The 13,544-nt window shown below is 35.4% G+C and overlaps 1 protein-coding gene across 2 annotated transcripts in view; it reads right to left on the bottom strand.

Moving 5' to 3' along the window:
- Positions 1-7,957, bottom strand: part of LOC117415653 (ankyrin repeat and BTB/POZ domain-containing protein 3-A-like) — a 108,900-nt gene extending 100,943 nt beyond the window's left edge. For both annotated transcript variants that reach the window (XM_034026258.3, XM_059027063.1), the window contains exon 1: positions 6,859-7,957. In XM_034026258.3, the coding sequence (XP_033882149.1) occupies positions 6,859-7,723 (865 nt within the window). In that variant the 5' untranslated portion in view covers positions 7,724-7,957. The remainder of the gene's footprint in view (positions 1-6,858) is intronic.
- Between the last annotated feature and the right edge of the window lie 5,587 nt (positions 7,958-13,544).

The following is a 13,544-nucleotide window of genomic DNA, read 5'->3' as shown; positions in this document are numbered from 1 at the left end:
AACATTTGCTTTGTATTATTATATGGCAATCATAAATCGTATCATTGTAAGTGGTGTCTAGAATTCAGAAATGGCACTTTCAGTCAGCTAACATTATAGGGCTTACATCAGTATGTTGCTTTTTCAATTACATGGCCTTGCCATGGCATATGGCTTGCATTAGCTTGCAATTGGGCTTATTTTGTTTTCTACCAATGGACTTGGCTTTATTCTTTAAAAAAAAACAGCTTCGTTTTGATCTAAACTGACCCCTGTGTTTTCAAGAATGTAAAAGCTGTGAATTATTTGTCAGTTCTGGGGTATACACTATTTATAAAAAGATGAAATGTAATGATCTTTGGAAAGGGCAGCTCCAGTTTATACTTCTGTAAAAAGGGGCCCTTGGTTTGTATTTCCACCCCATTAGACACCTTTCCCCTGCAGAATAACACAGTAAAATGAAGCTATGTTGCTCCAGTTCTGAACTGTAACCTTTATTTCTCTGTATCAGAATCTACTTTGCATTATCTGCTTGTTTCTGGTTCATTTTGCGTACATATTCCAAGATGTGATTTCTTTGGAATCAGGAAGTACCCAAAAGAAGCTGGTAGCTGGAAATATACAGACACAGAGAGCCTCAAGGACTGGAATTGTTCATTCTTGATTTGGATAAATTGAAATAGACTGCACTGTGTCTGAAATATTTTTGTAAGAACATAAAGGATACCTTTTTGAGTCACATTAGTTATTAATAACGCCTGAATTAATGAGCCTGTACAGTAAATTCCATTTGTTGTAAAAATACATTTTAAAAATCCATAAATAGACTGGTTTGTAATACCATTCATTTTGAATGACTTGTGTTGCTGTACAATGGTCGTAATTTCATGGCTGAAAAGTAGAGACCACAACACTAGAATATGTCTTCCTAGATTAGGAGGCTGTGTGGTCCAGTGGTTAAAGAAAAGGGCTTGTAACCAGGAGGTCCCTGGTCCAAATCCCACTGACTCATTGTGTGACCCTAAGCAAGTCACTTAACCTCCTTGTGCTCCGTCTTTCAGGTGAGACATAATTGTAAGTGACTCTGCAGCTGATGCATAGTTCACACACCCTAGTCTCTGTAAGTTGCCTTGGATAAATTCATCTGCAAAATAAACAAATAATAATTACATTTTACCTGCCAGATGTTTTTGTCTAAACTGTGAACTACATAAGTCACTATAAAAGAATTATATAAAAAGCTTGTCATGCTATTCAGGGTTTTAGAACAGTAATCTTGCATGGAGCAGAGTAATTAAGTGTTCCCTTCTAATTAATTTTCAAGAACAATATTCATGCTATTATGCTGCCCGGGAACTGTCATTACAGACACAATTAAGGCATCTGTTTTACCTTCAGATTCTATCAATCCAATAGTAACAATTCCCAGTTTCCCAAAATGAATTAGAAGGTATAAGAAAGTGTCCCATATCCCACCAGTCTTGTGCTAAATAATTGTTGCTACTACTGTAAACTAAAATGAATTTAAATACTGGTTACATATGTGCTGACTTTAGTTCTCTTTAATTCTTTTTTTTTGTAATTTTGAATAATTTTATATCAACGTTGGAGCTGATATAAGTTGTGCTATGTTGCACTGTAGGTTATATTTACCCACTGATATTTGAACTGACAGGCAGCAAAAAATCTTCATCAAAATGATTTATTACTTTCAAGCATTCACAAGAGATAGCTACTGTATGTAGATATGAGATAAATAATAAAACAGAACATTACAATTCTGCAGCAACTGCAGACTTAACAGCTGTGACAGAGCACAAGAATGGTGATTTTAAAAAGACATTTTGAGACTGCTTAACTAACCCCAAACAGGATTTCTGACCAAAGATAAAGTGACCTATTTTTGTTGAGTCAAGAATATTGAGACTGAGAGGGATATTATATTCATCTATAAGATCTATAAAACTGTCAGAAATAGTTTGCAAAAAGCAGCTGTTAAATTATTGTTCTGCGTAGTTTCTTATATGTCTAACCGTAACAGTTAACTTATTTTTATTCTGAAAAATGTCCCTTTTCACTTGCTTAAAATTAGGAACAAAAATGTTTCAAAGACAATTTGTGGTAATACTCCATTAAAAAAAAAGAATTCTGTTAACAAAACAAAACCGTCAAAACAAAACATACTTCTTCTGTTGAGTTATATTAGAATGTGAAACATTGTACCAAGCCCAACAATGCTGTTACAATCGGCATACGAACGTACTGTATGTCTTTTGTGTTGCCCAATATAAACTCACTTCCCACTGCCAATTTATGCCATCTTGCCTTCCTACCAATGTTCTCTAGGTGGGACCTTTCTAATGTAATGCAAACAAAGAAAACATTATTCATAGAACCTCAAAAATCACCCATGTCACTTTCTAATGTTTAACTTTCTAATGTTGAAATGTTTAACAAAGCCCACAAAATATTGACAGATACCCGAGGCACGCTAACTACTATTTGACCTGCAGTTTCTCAGGCTCTAAAATGTCCCCTGTTGATTTGAGATGTTTTTGTTGTTTAAGATTCTATTTCCTGTTTTCTTGTTTACAGAAGTTACCATTGAGGATATCCATTTACACAGACATGTAGGAGCATAACAGGCCTCTCACAAATACTATAAACGGACCGTATCCATGTGAAATGTATTAAAAATCTCAATGTAAGCCAGACATGATAAAGCATATCCCTGACACACTTTAAAAGCAAGTAAAATTGTGCAAAGATAAACATTTATTTTTAATTAGCCTATTTTCAATACACAGTAAATATAGTAAAGGCTCGGTTCTTGGCTGGTTTGGGCCCTTTAATGTCAGGGGAGGAATAAAAGGCTGTGGCAATTGCAGTAGTTGACTTAAATATACCATACATAAAGGTAAAGAAACAAATACCTGATTCTTCACTGCAGGTATAGATTTTAGGAGCTGTACCCAAGTTTGAGTATTTACGACAGCACAGGAACACATACTGTAGTTCTGCAAGGCTCCGATTTGATTTTGTCTTTTTATTTTTATACACATTATTAGAAACCCATGGACCAAGTACCAAGAATTACAGTGGGTGTTAATGTTCTTTTCTCTTCAAACACAGTCTAGGTCAATTTGATTAAAGCAATTTTTATCTGACATGCATTCAGGACCTCTGCAAAAAAAATGTGTTTAGTTGATCTTTGCCCAGTTACCAGTAGAGTCATTGCCATAAATCACCCAACACAAATGCCATTATGTCTTAGAAATTTGGAAGCAGTGCATGGTAGAGGAAATAAGGATTTGAAATCTCAGCTACAATTTAGTGTGACTCAGTTCAGTTCTTTAGAGTAGCCTGCCCACACAATTTCCCACTACTGTAGCACTGATCAAGGCAAATAAACAATTAGAGACCATGAAAGGCCACTACAGCAGGAGGCAAAAGTTCATGAAGGGAGCATACTGAAACTACTGGCGTGTAAAATATAATACTGCTAACACTGTGACATTGGGAAATAATTTAAACAGAAACCAGAAGGTACTGCCCAAGCAAGCAGTGCAGAATACTTTATGAAGATATATTTATTAATTATCTTATGCATTATGACTTTCGAAAACATAGCTGGCCTAATTATGGGAACAAAGCAAGACCAGTATACCAATAAGTTGTGCTCTATAATTCCATGCAGTTCTAAGCAAAATTCAGACCCCATGTGTTAGCTATCATATAATGTTAAGAACAAATGCATAGAAATCCAAAGCACACTATTATAAACACACAGTATTCCATTTAAAGGTTTCAGATGTCTTCCAATGTGAAGAAACACTACCACTTCAGTATGGCTGTATAAGGGGCTTAAAGTAGTATTGATAAAAAAAAAATAATAATAATAGTTTTCACATCAGTAAGGAAACTGTAAAAGCTGTAAAGACCTTTACTCAATCAGCTACAATGTGAAGGTATTCAATTCCAAGCTCATTAAAGTTTTTATACACAGGCTGATAGAAAAATAACTACCCTGAAAAAACAATAACCATCTACCGCACTAGTTTACTGTTTTTAAACAACCAATTGACCAACAACTGCCAAATGCATGTTTGCTTTCTCATATAGATTACTGTACCCTGGTTTGGGCCATTAAATATTTCACAAAAAAAGCTATATAGCCATCAGTTACTTTAGCTTTAAAAAGGTATATTAATCAAAACCTGGGAGAGAGCTCAGACCAATGGGAATGTTATGAGCATCACCTTGAAATTCAATGTAATAAACAGTGAGAAAATGTTACAGCCTGACACTGCCAGATGCCAGGAAAATGTTTTATTCTACAGTATGTGAACTGTGTTGGCGACTGAATAGAGGAGATTTCAAATAAACAGAGCACATAGCAGTGCCTTCTTGGACAGCCACAGCAATAATAAACATCTCAACCAGCATACACAGAATGAGAACAGTGCTGTCCCTAAAGAAACTGGCTGCTGTAAAGTACAATTATTTAGATTTGTTACCAAGAGAATATGTTACTGTTGAAGGAAATGTGTTAGTACAACAGTTAACGAAGAGTTTCTTGAAATGGTAATGAAACATAAAGCTAATTAAGAAAGGGTGCACATTTCATTTTAACCGAGGAGATCTTCATAAAATACATACATTTAAAAATGGTGCACATTACACTTAGGGAAAAATCTTTGAGAACTGCACCCAAAATCTCTATTCAATATCAACATTTCACCATGAACATTTTGAGTGGTCCATAGTAATATTGTGAGTTTTGGAATGTAGTGCTGTCTGGTGTTCAGAGGTCTTGAGTGACAGTGGCTTGGCGATTGAGGGTTGGGAAATGTACCCTGTGTATTCAAATGTACCTACAATATTCAACACAGAAGCGCCATCCGCACACATTTTAAAGTGAAAGTATTTTTTAAATATGTATTTAAAGGAAGATTGGAAGGCTACTTCAAATTAAAATATCTACTCTCTGGAAAAAGCCCTCCTGACTTTAATTGGGCTATCACTGGCTTGTTACTTTTTATCTCAGTCATTTCTGATACTACTGTTGGATTAGGATGTTTTCATACAAGATTTTAAAAAAAAAGATAAACACAACTAAAAGAAACCTTTGTAAACTCTGACACAAGGATAAAACGTTGTGCATGTTTACAATTTTGAAAATGGTAAAGCAGTGTAACTTTAAATCTTGTTTTTTACTTTATGCAATTGATTGTTTTGAGAAAAAAATACTCTACTTGAAATATGTTTTTTAAAAAAAAGAAAATGTATGTTACCATTTTCAATACAAATTGCACAAAACAGTGTAGTACTGTAAATGCCATAATTTCAGAAGGAAACATTTCAAATGGTTTGGTCCAAATGTTTAATTTAGGCATCAACCACAGTAATGCCATCAGTTATAAGGTGGCACACATGCATAACTAATAAACAACTCTTTCTGCTGTAAAAGTTGTCAGAGATACAAGCAGTAAAGTTCAAAGCGCTATTTCTGTGATTTGAAATATAAACTTCCTCAGAGTCAGAGACTACATATGACTGTACAAAAGGCGTTTTAGTTTGTAAGTTGGGCAGCTCAGGTTACTCATCCTGAGTCTGACAGTCTGACAGGTACTGACTGGGCAGTAGCTCTTACTATAAAATGAATTACCAGTACACAAAAAATGCAATCGGGTCTAGAGAAAACATTATTATAAGGTAAATGGTCAAACTTGCTAAGGGTTTGATTTGATCAGCCTATACCCCACCTGGGTAAACCACAGCTGAGTTTTTAAAGCATGTTTGTGCTCTGGGGAATCACCCAGGATTGCAACCCCTATCCCTGGTTATCCTGGGTGGGCATACCCCAAAAATAAATATGAGTAGTGGATGCAATCTAAGGGGATTCCCTGGCAATGTAAATGCTCTAAAATGTTGTGGCTTATCCTAATCAAATCTGATCTAAGCTTTTACAAAACTTAGTTGTACACCAACAATTGGAATGGGCATGCTAATTTATTTACTACTAGATTTATTTAAGCAAAGACTTGGGTCAACATATATTAAACCAAACGAGCAAGATGGGCTGAACGGCTTCCTCTCGTTTGTAAACTTTCTAACATCTGGTTCAATTATCTTTCTTGATCATTCTGCTGTACTGTGATACAGCTTTTCAAATTTCCTAATGATTTAACAGGTTTGTTATGATACTGCTATAATAACACGCCCTATCGAGGTTTCCATGAAACATACCCCTAATTTATAAGCACTGTTGTGCGTTACTGTTTCTCGTTGGGTCAACGACCCATTACAGAATGAATACTGTTTTCTCAACTTTTAAACGGTCTGTGAACACAGTACACCAGCCTCGCCAGTTATTGTACCTCCTAACTGCCAGTCTCCCAAACTCCCAAGCTCCATTTAAAAGTCTTACTAATCAAGTTTTTCTAGTTGAAAATACAGCAAACTGTATCCTGGTTGGTATTTTTAAAACACTTACTGAATGCACTAATAGGTATTTAAAATTGTTTATTACACAACAAATGTGTTTTGCATGTCCCATTGTTAATGAACATATGAACACATTAAGCAATAAGCACTGGATAAAAGGATAGTCTGTGGTCCGAATGCAACTAAATGCTGGTTGCAGAACATTCCAGCAGGACTATACGTACAGATACATTTTATCCCGCGTATATGCAGAAACGATAGCTATGTAACTAGCAAATCTTTACTCCACAAGTAAAAAAAAAACAAAAAACAGCTAAAAAACGACTATACGTCAATGCTGTTCAAGCTAGATTCATACAATAGGTCCCCACCAATTCCAATTTCAATTTTGCAAAGTGCACAAAGGATAAACGACATATACACACAACTTACCGCTGGCATTTTTCCCACAAATGAGGTGTTGATATGGCTGAAGCATCCCCCACAGTTCCGAATCATTGTTGACAGCTTGTTCCAAACACTCGACAGTCAACTTTGGAGTCCCATTGTCCTTCTCGGTGTGGGCACTATGTACCACCCTCATGTATATCTCTCTGAACAGACTCTCCATGCACGCTGTCAGGTAGATAGCCGCATGCTCGTGGATCCTCATCGCAACCCTGCTATCCACCATCCACCTGAAAAACTTGCCGACTGAAAAGATGAGGCCGCACCTGGTCGACTTGCCCCTGCTAAACTTGTCCCCCGTGCTCATGTTGTAAAGGGACAAGGCGCTAAGGGACGCAGTGATGCAGTTCACAGATAGCGTCCAGGAAAGCACCACCTTGATGGCGCTTTGGATTTCATACTTGGTGCACTTGGCATAGCGTAGGCTCAACCTTTGGGCTTCTTTGGAAATCCTTACCAGCGCCCTGCTAACCAAATAAGAGAGCTTCAAAAGAGCATCCTTTGAAAGCTGTCCCACCGCCGCTTCCTGCTCCTTCTTGATGGCATTTTCCACCTCCTCCAGGCTCCAGGGTGCATCTTCCAGTTCAGGTAGCTTGGCGCACTGTCCGGAGCACTCCAGGATCTCGGTGTCTTCAGCCAGGACGGTGTTCACCGTGTCTAGACTATTGTGTCGACTGTGCATGGAGTCTGTTAAATGCCAACAGTTTCCTCCATGGGCATAAGGTAGGTGAGAGTCTGAGCAACACAAGGACACGCTGGACGACCTGAAGGAGTCTGCAGCACCACCATAACCAGAATCAAGCGTCAAGTCCTCCAGGGTCCTCACAACTGTCTTACCCCTTCTTGCCATAGCTGCACCTCATACTGTATAAGTATGCTGTGGAGTAAAATAAATACAACTAAACCGTTCCGCCGAATTAAGCTACTGTTGTGTTCTATGTATAAAAAACATAGATAAAAAGAATGTATTGAAAAACAGACTACTACACCGTAAATCCAAGCTGCGCGCGATGCGTTGTAATCCCCTTTGCAAAACAGACAAATACAGCACATATTACGTTGTCTCCAACTTCATGCGCACTGTAACGCATTGAACACTGACTGCAAAACAGCCTGCAAAGCAAATCACTGAGAAAGGAGGAGGGGTCATGCAAATGCATACGCCTCAAGCAACCAATCGGCTGCAGAAAGAGCTGTTGAATTGTACAGTGAAACAGACAGGAGATTTTGGAGCCAGTAACTATTGTGGACCTGAGTATTTGTTTTTCTATTTTATTAACTTTAAATACTCGGATTTTATGGTTTACTAAAACTTAATATGATGTCCATATTGTGATATTGAAAAACACTTAATTTGTCCGGGATTTAATCAGTGTACAAGTACTGCCAGGCAATACAAATGAACAAATATGTCTGTACATTGAGCCAGGTATGATGAAATCACGCACAAATGATAGCCAAGGTCAGGATCAATCAGGATCAATCTGGTATGTTTCAGACTCCCGGTATGAGATTATAATACTGCATTTTGCGCCATTAACTATTGGCATATATATATATATATATATATATATATATATATATATATATATATATATATATATATATATACATACATACATACATAATATGTAATATACTTACAGGAAATATGATATATATATATATATATATATATATATATATATATATATATATATATATATATATATATATATATATAGTATTTCCTTCCTTCTATTTTTTTTTTCAGTGGTAAACCAACTAATCTAGTGTAATGTTTTATTTATTAATATTTCCTGTAAAGTACTTACAGGGTCTTTTTGTAGATGTTTACAATTTTGAAAATGGTAAAGCAGTGTAACTTTAAATCTTGTTTTTTACTTTATGCAATTGATTGTTTTGAGAAAAAAATACTCTACTTGAAATATGTTTTTTAAAAAAAAGAAAATGTATGTTACCATTTTCAATACAAATTGCACAAAACAGTGTAGTACTGTAAATGCCATAATTTCAGAAGGAAACATTTCAAATGGTTTGGTCCAAATGTTTAATTTAGGCATCAACCACAGTAATGCCATCAGTTATAAGGTGGCACACATGCATAACTAATAAACAACTCTTTCTGCTGTAAAAGTTGTCAGAGATACAAGCAGTAAAGTTCAAAGCGCTATTTCTGTGATTTGAAATATAAACTTCCTCAGAGTCAGAGACTACATATGACTGTACAAAAGGCGTTTTAGTTTGTAAGTTGGGCAGCTCAGGTTACTCATCCTGAGTCTGACAGTCTGACAGGTACTGACAAGTACTGCCAGGCAATACAAATGAACAAATATGTCTGTACATTGAGCCAGGTATGATGAAATCACGCACAAATGATAGCCAAGGTCAGGATCAATCAGGATCAATCTGGTATGTTTCAGACTCCCGGTATGAGATTATAATACTGCATTTTGCGCCATTAACTATTGGCATATATATATATATATATATATATATATATATATATATATATATATATATATATATATATATACATACATACATACATAATATGTAATATACTTACAGGAAATATGATATATATATATATATATATATATATATATATATATATATATATATATATATATATATATATATATATATAGTATTTCCTTCCTTCTATTTTTTTTTTCAGTGGTAAACCAACTAATCTAGTGTAATGTTTTATTTATTAATATTTCCTGTAAAGTACTTACAGGGTCTTTTTGTAGATGTACATAGATAGCACTTAGATAACACACAAAATATTGTAGCTGGATGGGATGTATGTTTTAGTATATGTGTCTACATCACCACCAGACGTTGGGAACAAGATTCAAACCTAAAAAATAGCTTTTGATAATCCTGCAATTGACACAAATGTGTGTTGGCATTACACCAATCTAGGTGTACTGTATATACAACTAAAGGTAGCAATGGTTAACTGGGTATATCAACAAAATAACAGCATGATAACAATATGGCAGTTCAGTTTGTCCTCAATTATCCCATAAACTGACATGATCTTGTATGACATATAAATCAATGTGATGCCTGGAGACAGTAAATTGTTAAAAGTTTGAAATGCAAAAATATTGAATGAAAAAGAGGTTTAAGTTGAGGTCAGTCTTCAATTCGCAAGCCTGCAACTGGATACATCACAGCAAATACGCAATATATCTGCCAAGCTTCCACTTAATTATGAGTCCAGTTATTTCAGATCAGAGGATGCTGCGACAAGGGTGACGTTAAATGTTAATGTATTTAAAAATGTAAATACGTAAATGCAGAATACTAATCGTTTAAAATATTGGGAACAATATCAGATCAATATTTCCTGTAAAATATTATTACTGTAATATATTACAGTCCATATTTAGCCAATGTGGAGGAAGTGAAGATGTTTGCAGAATGCACTGTGTGTTGAATAGATAGTGGAGAACTACAGATTATTTCGACCTGTGTGGTGTTTGTATGCATAGAGGTTTATCTTATAGCAATCACCTTGTAATTGGTAGTTGCAAATATGTCAAGGGGGTGGGTTCTGAAATTGAAATTTGATTTGCAGAATGTAATTCTAAGGTCTGTATGCTTTCTGAAAGTACTAAAATATGGACAACGTAGTACAGAATTCTGCAAAGTTATATGAAAATAACAGCGGAACATAACACAGGAACACTGCAAACTACAGCTACAGGCTCTTCCAGTAGACTGTTGGTAGAAATCCCATAAGGTCTGTCTCTTTGTTAAACTTTCCAGCACTTCAGGTTTACATGGTTTGTGTGCTTATTGTATCTTTAAGAGAAGGTAACATTGATTGCAGACAGATTTCCATAGACATCTTTTATATATTTTCTGCTTTCTTTGTATTGTGATTGGATGCACATAGGGGCACTTTTAAATTCCAATGTGTAAGTCATTCCATAATAATAGGAAAATTACCTTAATATGAGCAAAACTGCACATGGAAAAAATGAGAATGTGGCAATAGTGTAGTTTATTTCTGCAAACATACCCTATGGTAGTTCCATTAAAGGTGCAACAACTTCCATGGTAAATATTTCAGTTTTGGCTGGCCCATCTTATAGACATGCCCTTATATATGGTTCTCCATAGAAAATTATAGCAAATGAGATCTTCTGGTGTATAAACACCAATGCTTTTTTTTCTATCAGCTGTGAACTTGTGTAGAACAGACTAACGTCAACTGTCAACTATAAAAATTGAAAATAAAAATTGCATAGAAATTAAACTAGAAAATGTGCTGTTCAGAACAAAAAAGTGTGCCCCGTCAATAGGTGTTTAGCACAGCAAACCCTTCCCACAAACGTGAGGCCTACATCCCATCAAATTGTTAATCGAAGGAAGAGGATGAGACTAGCAAATAGGGTAGATGTATTAATAGCATTAAATTAGCCAGTGGAAAGCACACACAAAAGTTGTGTTTAACAGTTCTGCATTATAGTATCACAATACAAATATTTCAATTGTACTAAAAACAACCACATTAAAATAAAAAAGGTCAGTTGTGTAGTGTAAATATAATGGGCAAGCCAATGAAAACGTTATATTGACTAAAATATATTTGACTCCATAAAGATGGCATATAAAAATGACCAAGTTAAATAAGATACAATTGGGAATGACTTGACTGCTTTTTGAAACCTGTATGCATATATGACTCTGAAAATGTGACAGGTACTCCAGGAGGATCAGAACTACAATACTGCTGTGCAATGTTATAAATAATGTCTTGTATCCCCCTGCTGGCTAATTCCAAATATCTGTAGTGTTGGCTGCTCCTTTCCAAATCAATTCTACATTATGGATTCACTCCACTTGGAGTAGCGGTATTACGGTTCATTCCTCTTTGGGGACGATTGTGTGACATACACTAGTATAGCTGATATGTGCCTACAGAAGTAATTAATTGTTAACCTACTCTAAACCAAAATAAACTTATTTTTCCTATAAATATCTTTTAAGTGTCAATTGTAGGCCAAAAAAAAAACACGGTAAGTGCTGTGTTGTGTTGAAATGTTGAGTTTTCCCATTTGAGTCCAGCTGGTCCTCTCTGCACCAGCTTCATTGCAGGTTGCTTAGAAACCAAACAGCTCTGTAGGTTTGATGTCTGCCCTGTTATTCAAAGATAGATTTGATTAGTACCAAATATAGAGATATACACAACACTGTTCTCACAGTGCTACTTACTTTGATTTCTTTCTTTTGTATTACCATAAACTACAATATACTTCACCAGACTACTTAAAAAAGACCTAGAAAAGGATGAATTGCTCACTGATATACCAGCTTCGTTAAAGCAAAACACTTCAACAGAAGTGCTTATGAAAAGTAATGGCATTCATCAGTAAAATGATCCAGCAATACCAATGGATCCATTGTACATATTACCACAGCTACATAGTGACATTTAACAGCAGTATATTGAAGATGATCATCTTAATAAGACATTTTACACATGACACTATTCATGAAAAAATACTGACATGCTAAAAATAATGGATTGAAATGTTGTTGTAGCCTTAGGTCATCTTGAAATCATTATTTAAAATATGTTTTTATTATTTAAAATAGGGCAGCAGTGTGGAGTAGTAGGGCAGCAGTGTGGAGTAGTGGTTAGGGCTCTGGACTCTTGACCGGAGGGTTGTGGGTTCAATCCCCAGTTGGGGGACATTGCTGTTGTACCCTTGAGCAAGGTACTTTACCTAGATTGCTCCAGTAAAAACCCAGCTGTATAAATGGGTAATTGTATGTAAAAATAATGTGATATTTGTATAATGTGATATCTTGTAACAATTGTAAGTCACCCTGGATAAGGGCGTCTGCTAAGAAATAAATAATAATAATAATAATGTTATAAGTGAAATGGCAAACAAAACAGAACAAAATATATTTGTCCTTAGAAATTATCCAGTTAAATATAGATTAAGGTATCTATTTAATGAAGTTTGCCATGTGTCCCTTTGACAATCTCTGTCTCCTTAAAAAATGTTAAATACATTTTAACTGAAACAACCAGAGGTTTTAAACACACTTCACACTTCAACTCTCAATTTACTTGTTAACTTATTTGTGACAAATGTATATATTGTATTGTACAGTACCACCTACAGTAGCCCCATATAAATGGCTATAATGCAAACAACAATTTTATATGCGAGAAAAAGCATCCCATAAACCTCTAGCTTGTAAAAAAAAATCCAGATAATACTAATATTCCACAACTTCTGCATCCAAGTTATCCAGTGAGGTGAGGTGTTTTCCCCTTACTATACCACGGTCTTATTAATGCGATAAGGACAGACAGTTCCTGATACATAACAACTTAAAATGTGCATAATTAATGTAAACTTTAGGCCTGGACAGGAGCCAAGCTGAAAATTAATGTGAAAAAGCTGTAGTGTATCATAGCCATGGCTGTACACTGAAATAGTATTCCTTGGTGTCTCTTATCTTGAAAATGACATGGTTTGTCCTTTTATGCACTATAAAGCAGACAAGTTTGTTTACATTCTCCAAAGGTCATTTTAGCTATAGGTACACAAGCCTCACGACAACCTTGAATGCTGCTGTGTATGTTTTCAATGAATTCTATCTATATGCGCGGGAACACTATACACTGCATT

Source organism: Acipenser ruthenus, chromosome 7, assembly GCF_902713425.1.
Source record: "Acipenser ruthenus chromosome 7, fAciRut3.2 maternal haplotype, whole genome shotgun sequence".
Lineage (NCBI taxonomy): Eukaryota > Metazoa > Chordata > Actinopteri > Acipenseriformes > Acipenseridae > Acipenser > Acipenser ruthenus.
The sequence above is the reverse complement of the archived record's forward strand: the minus strand, read 5'-3'. Positions and strand labels throughout refer to the sequence as shown.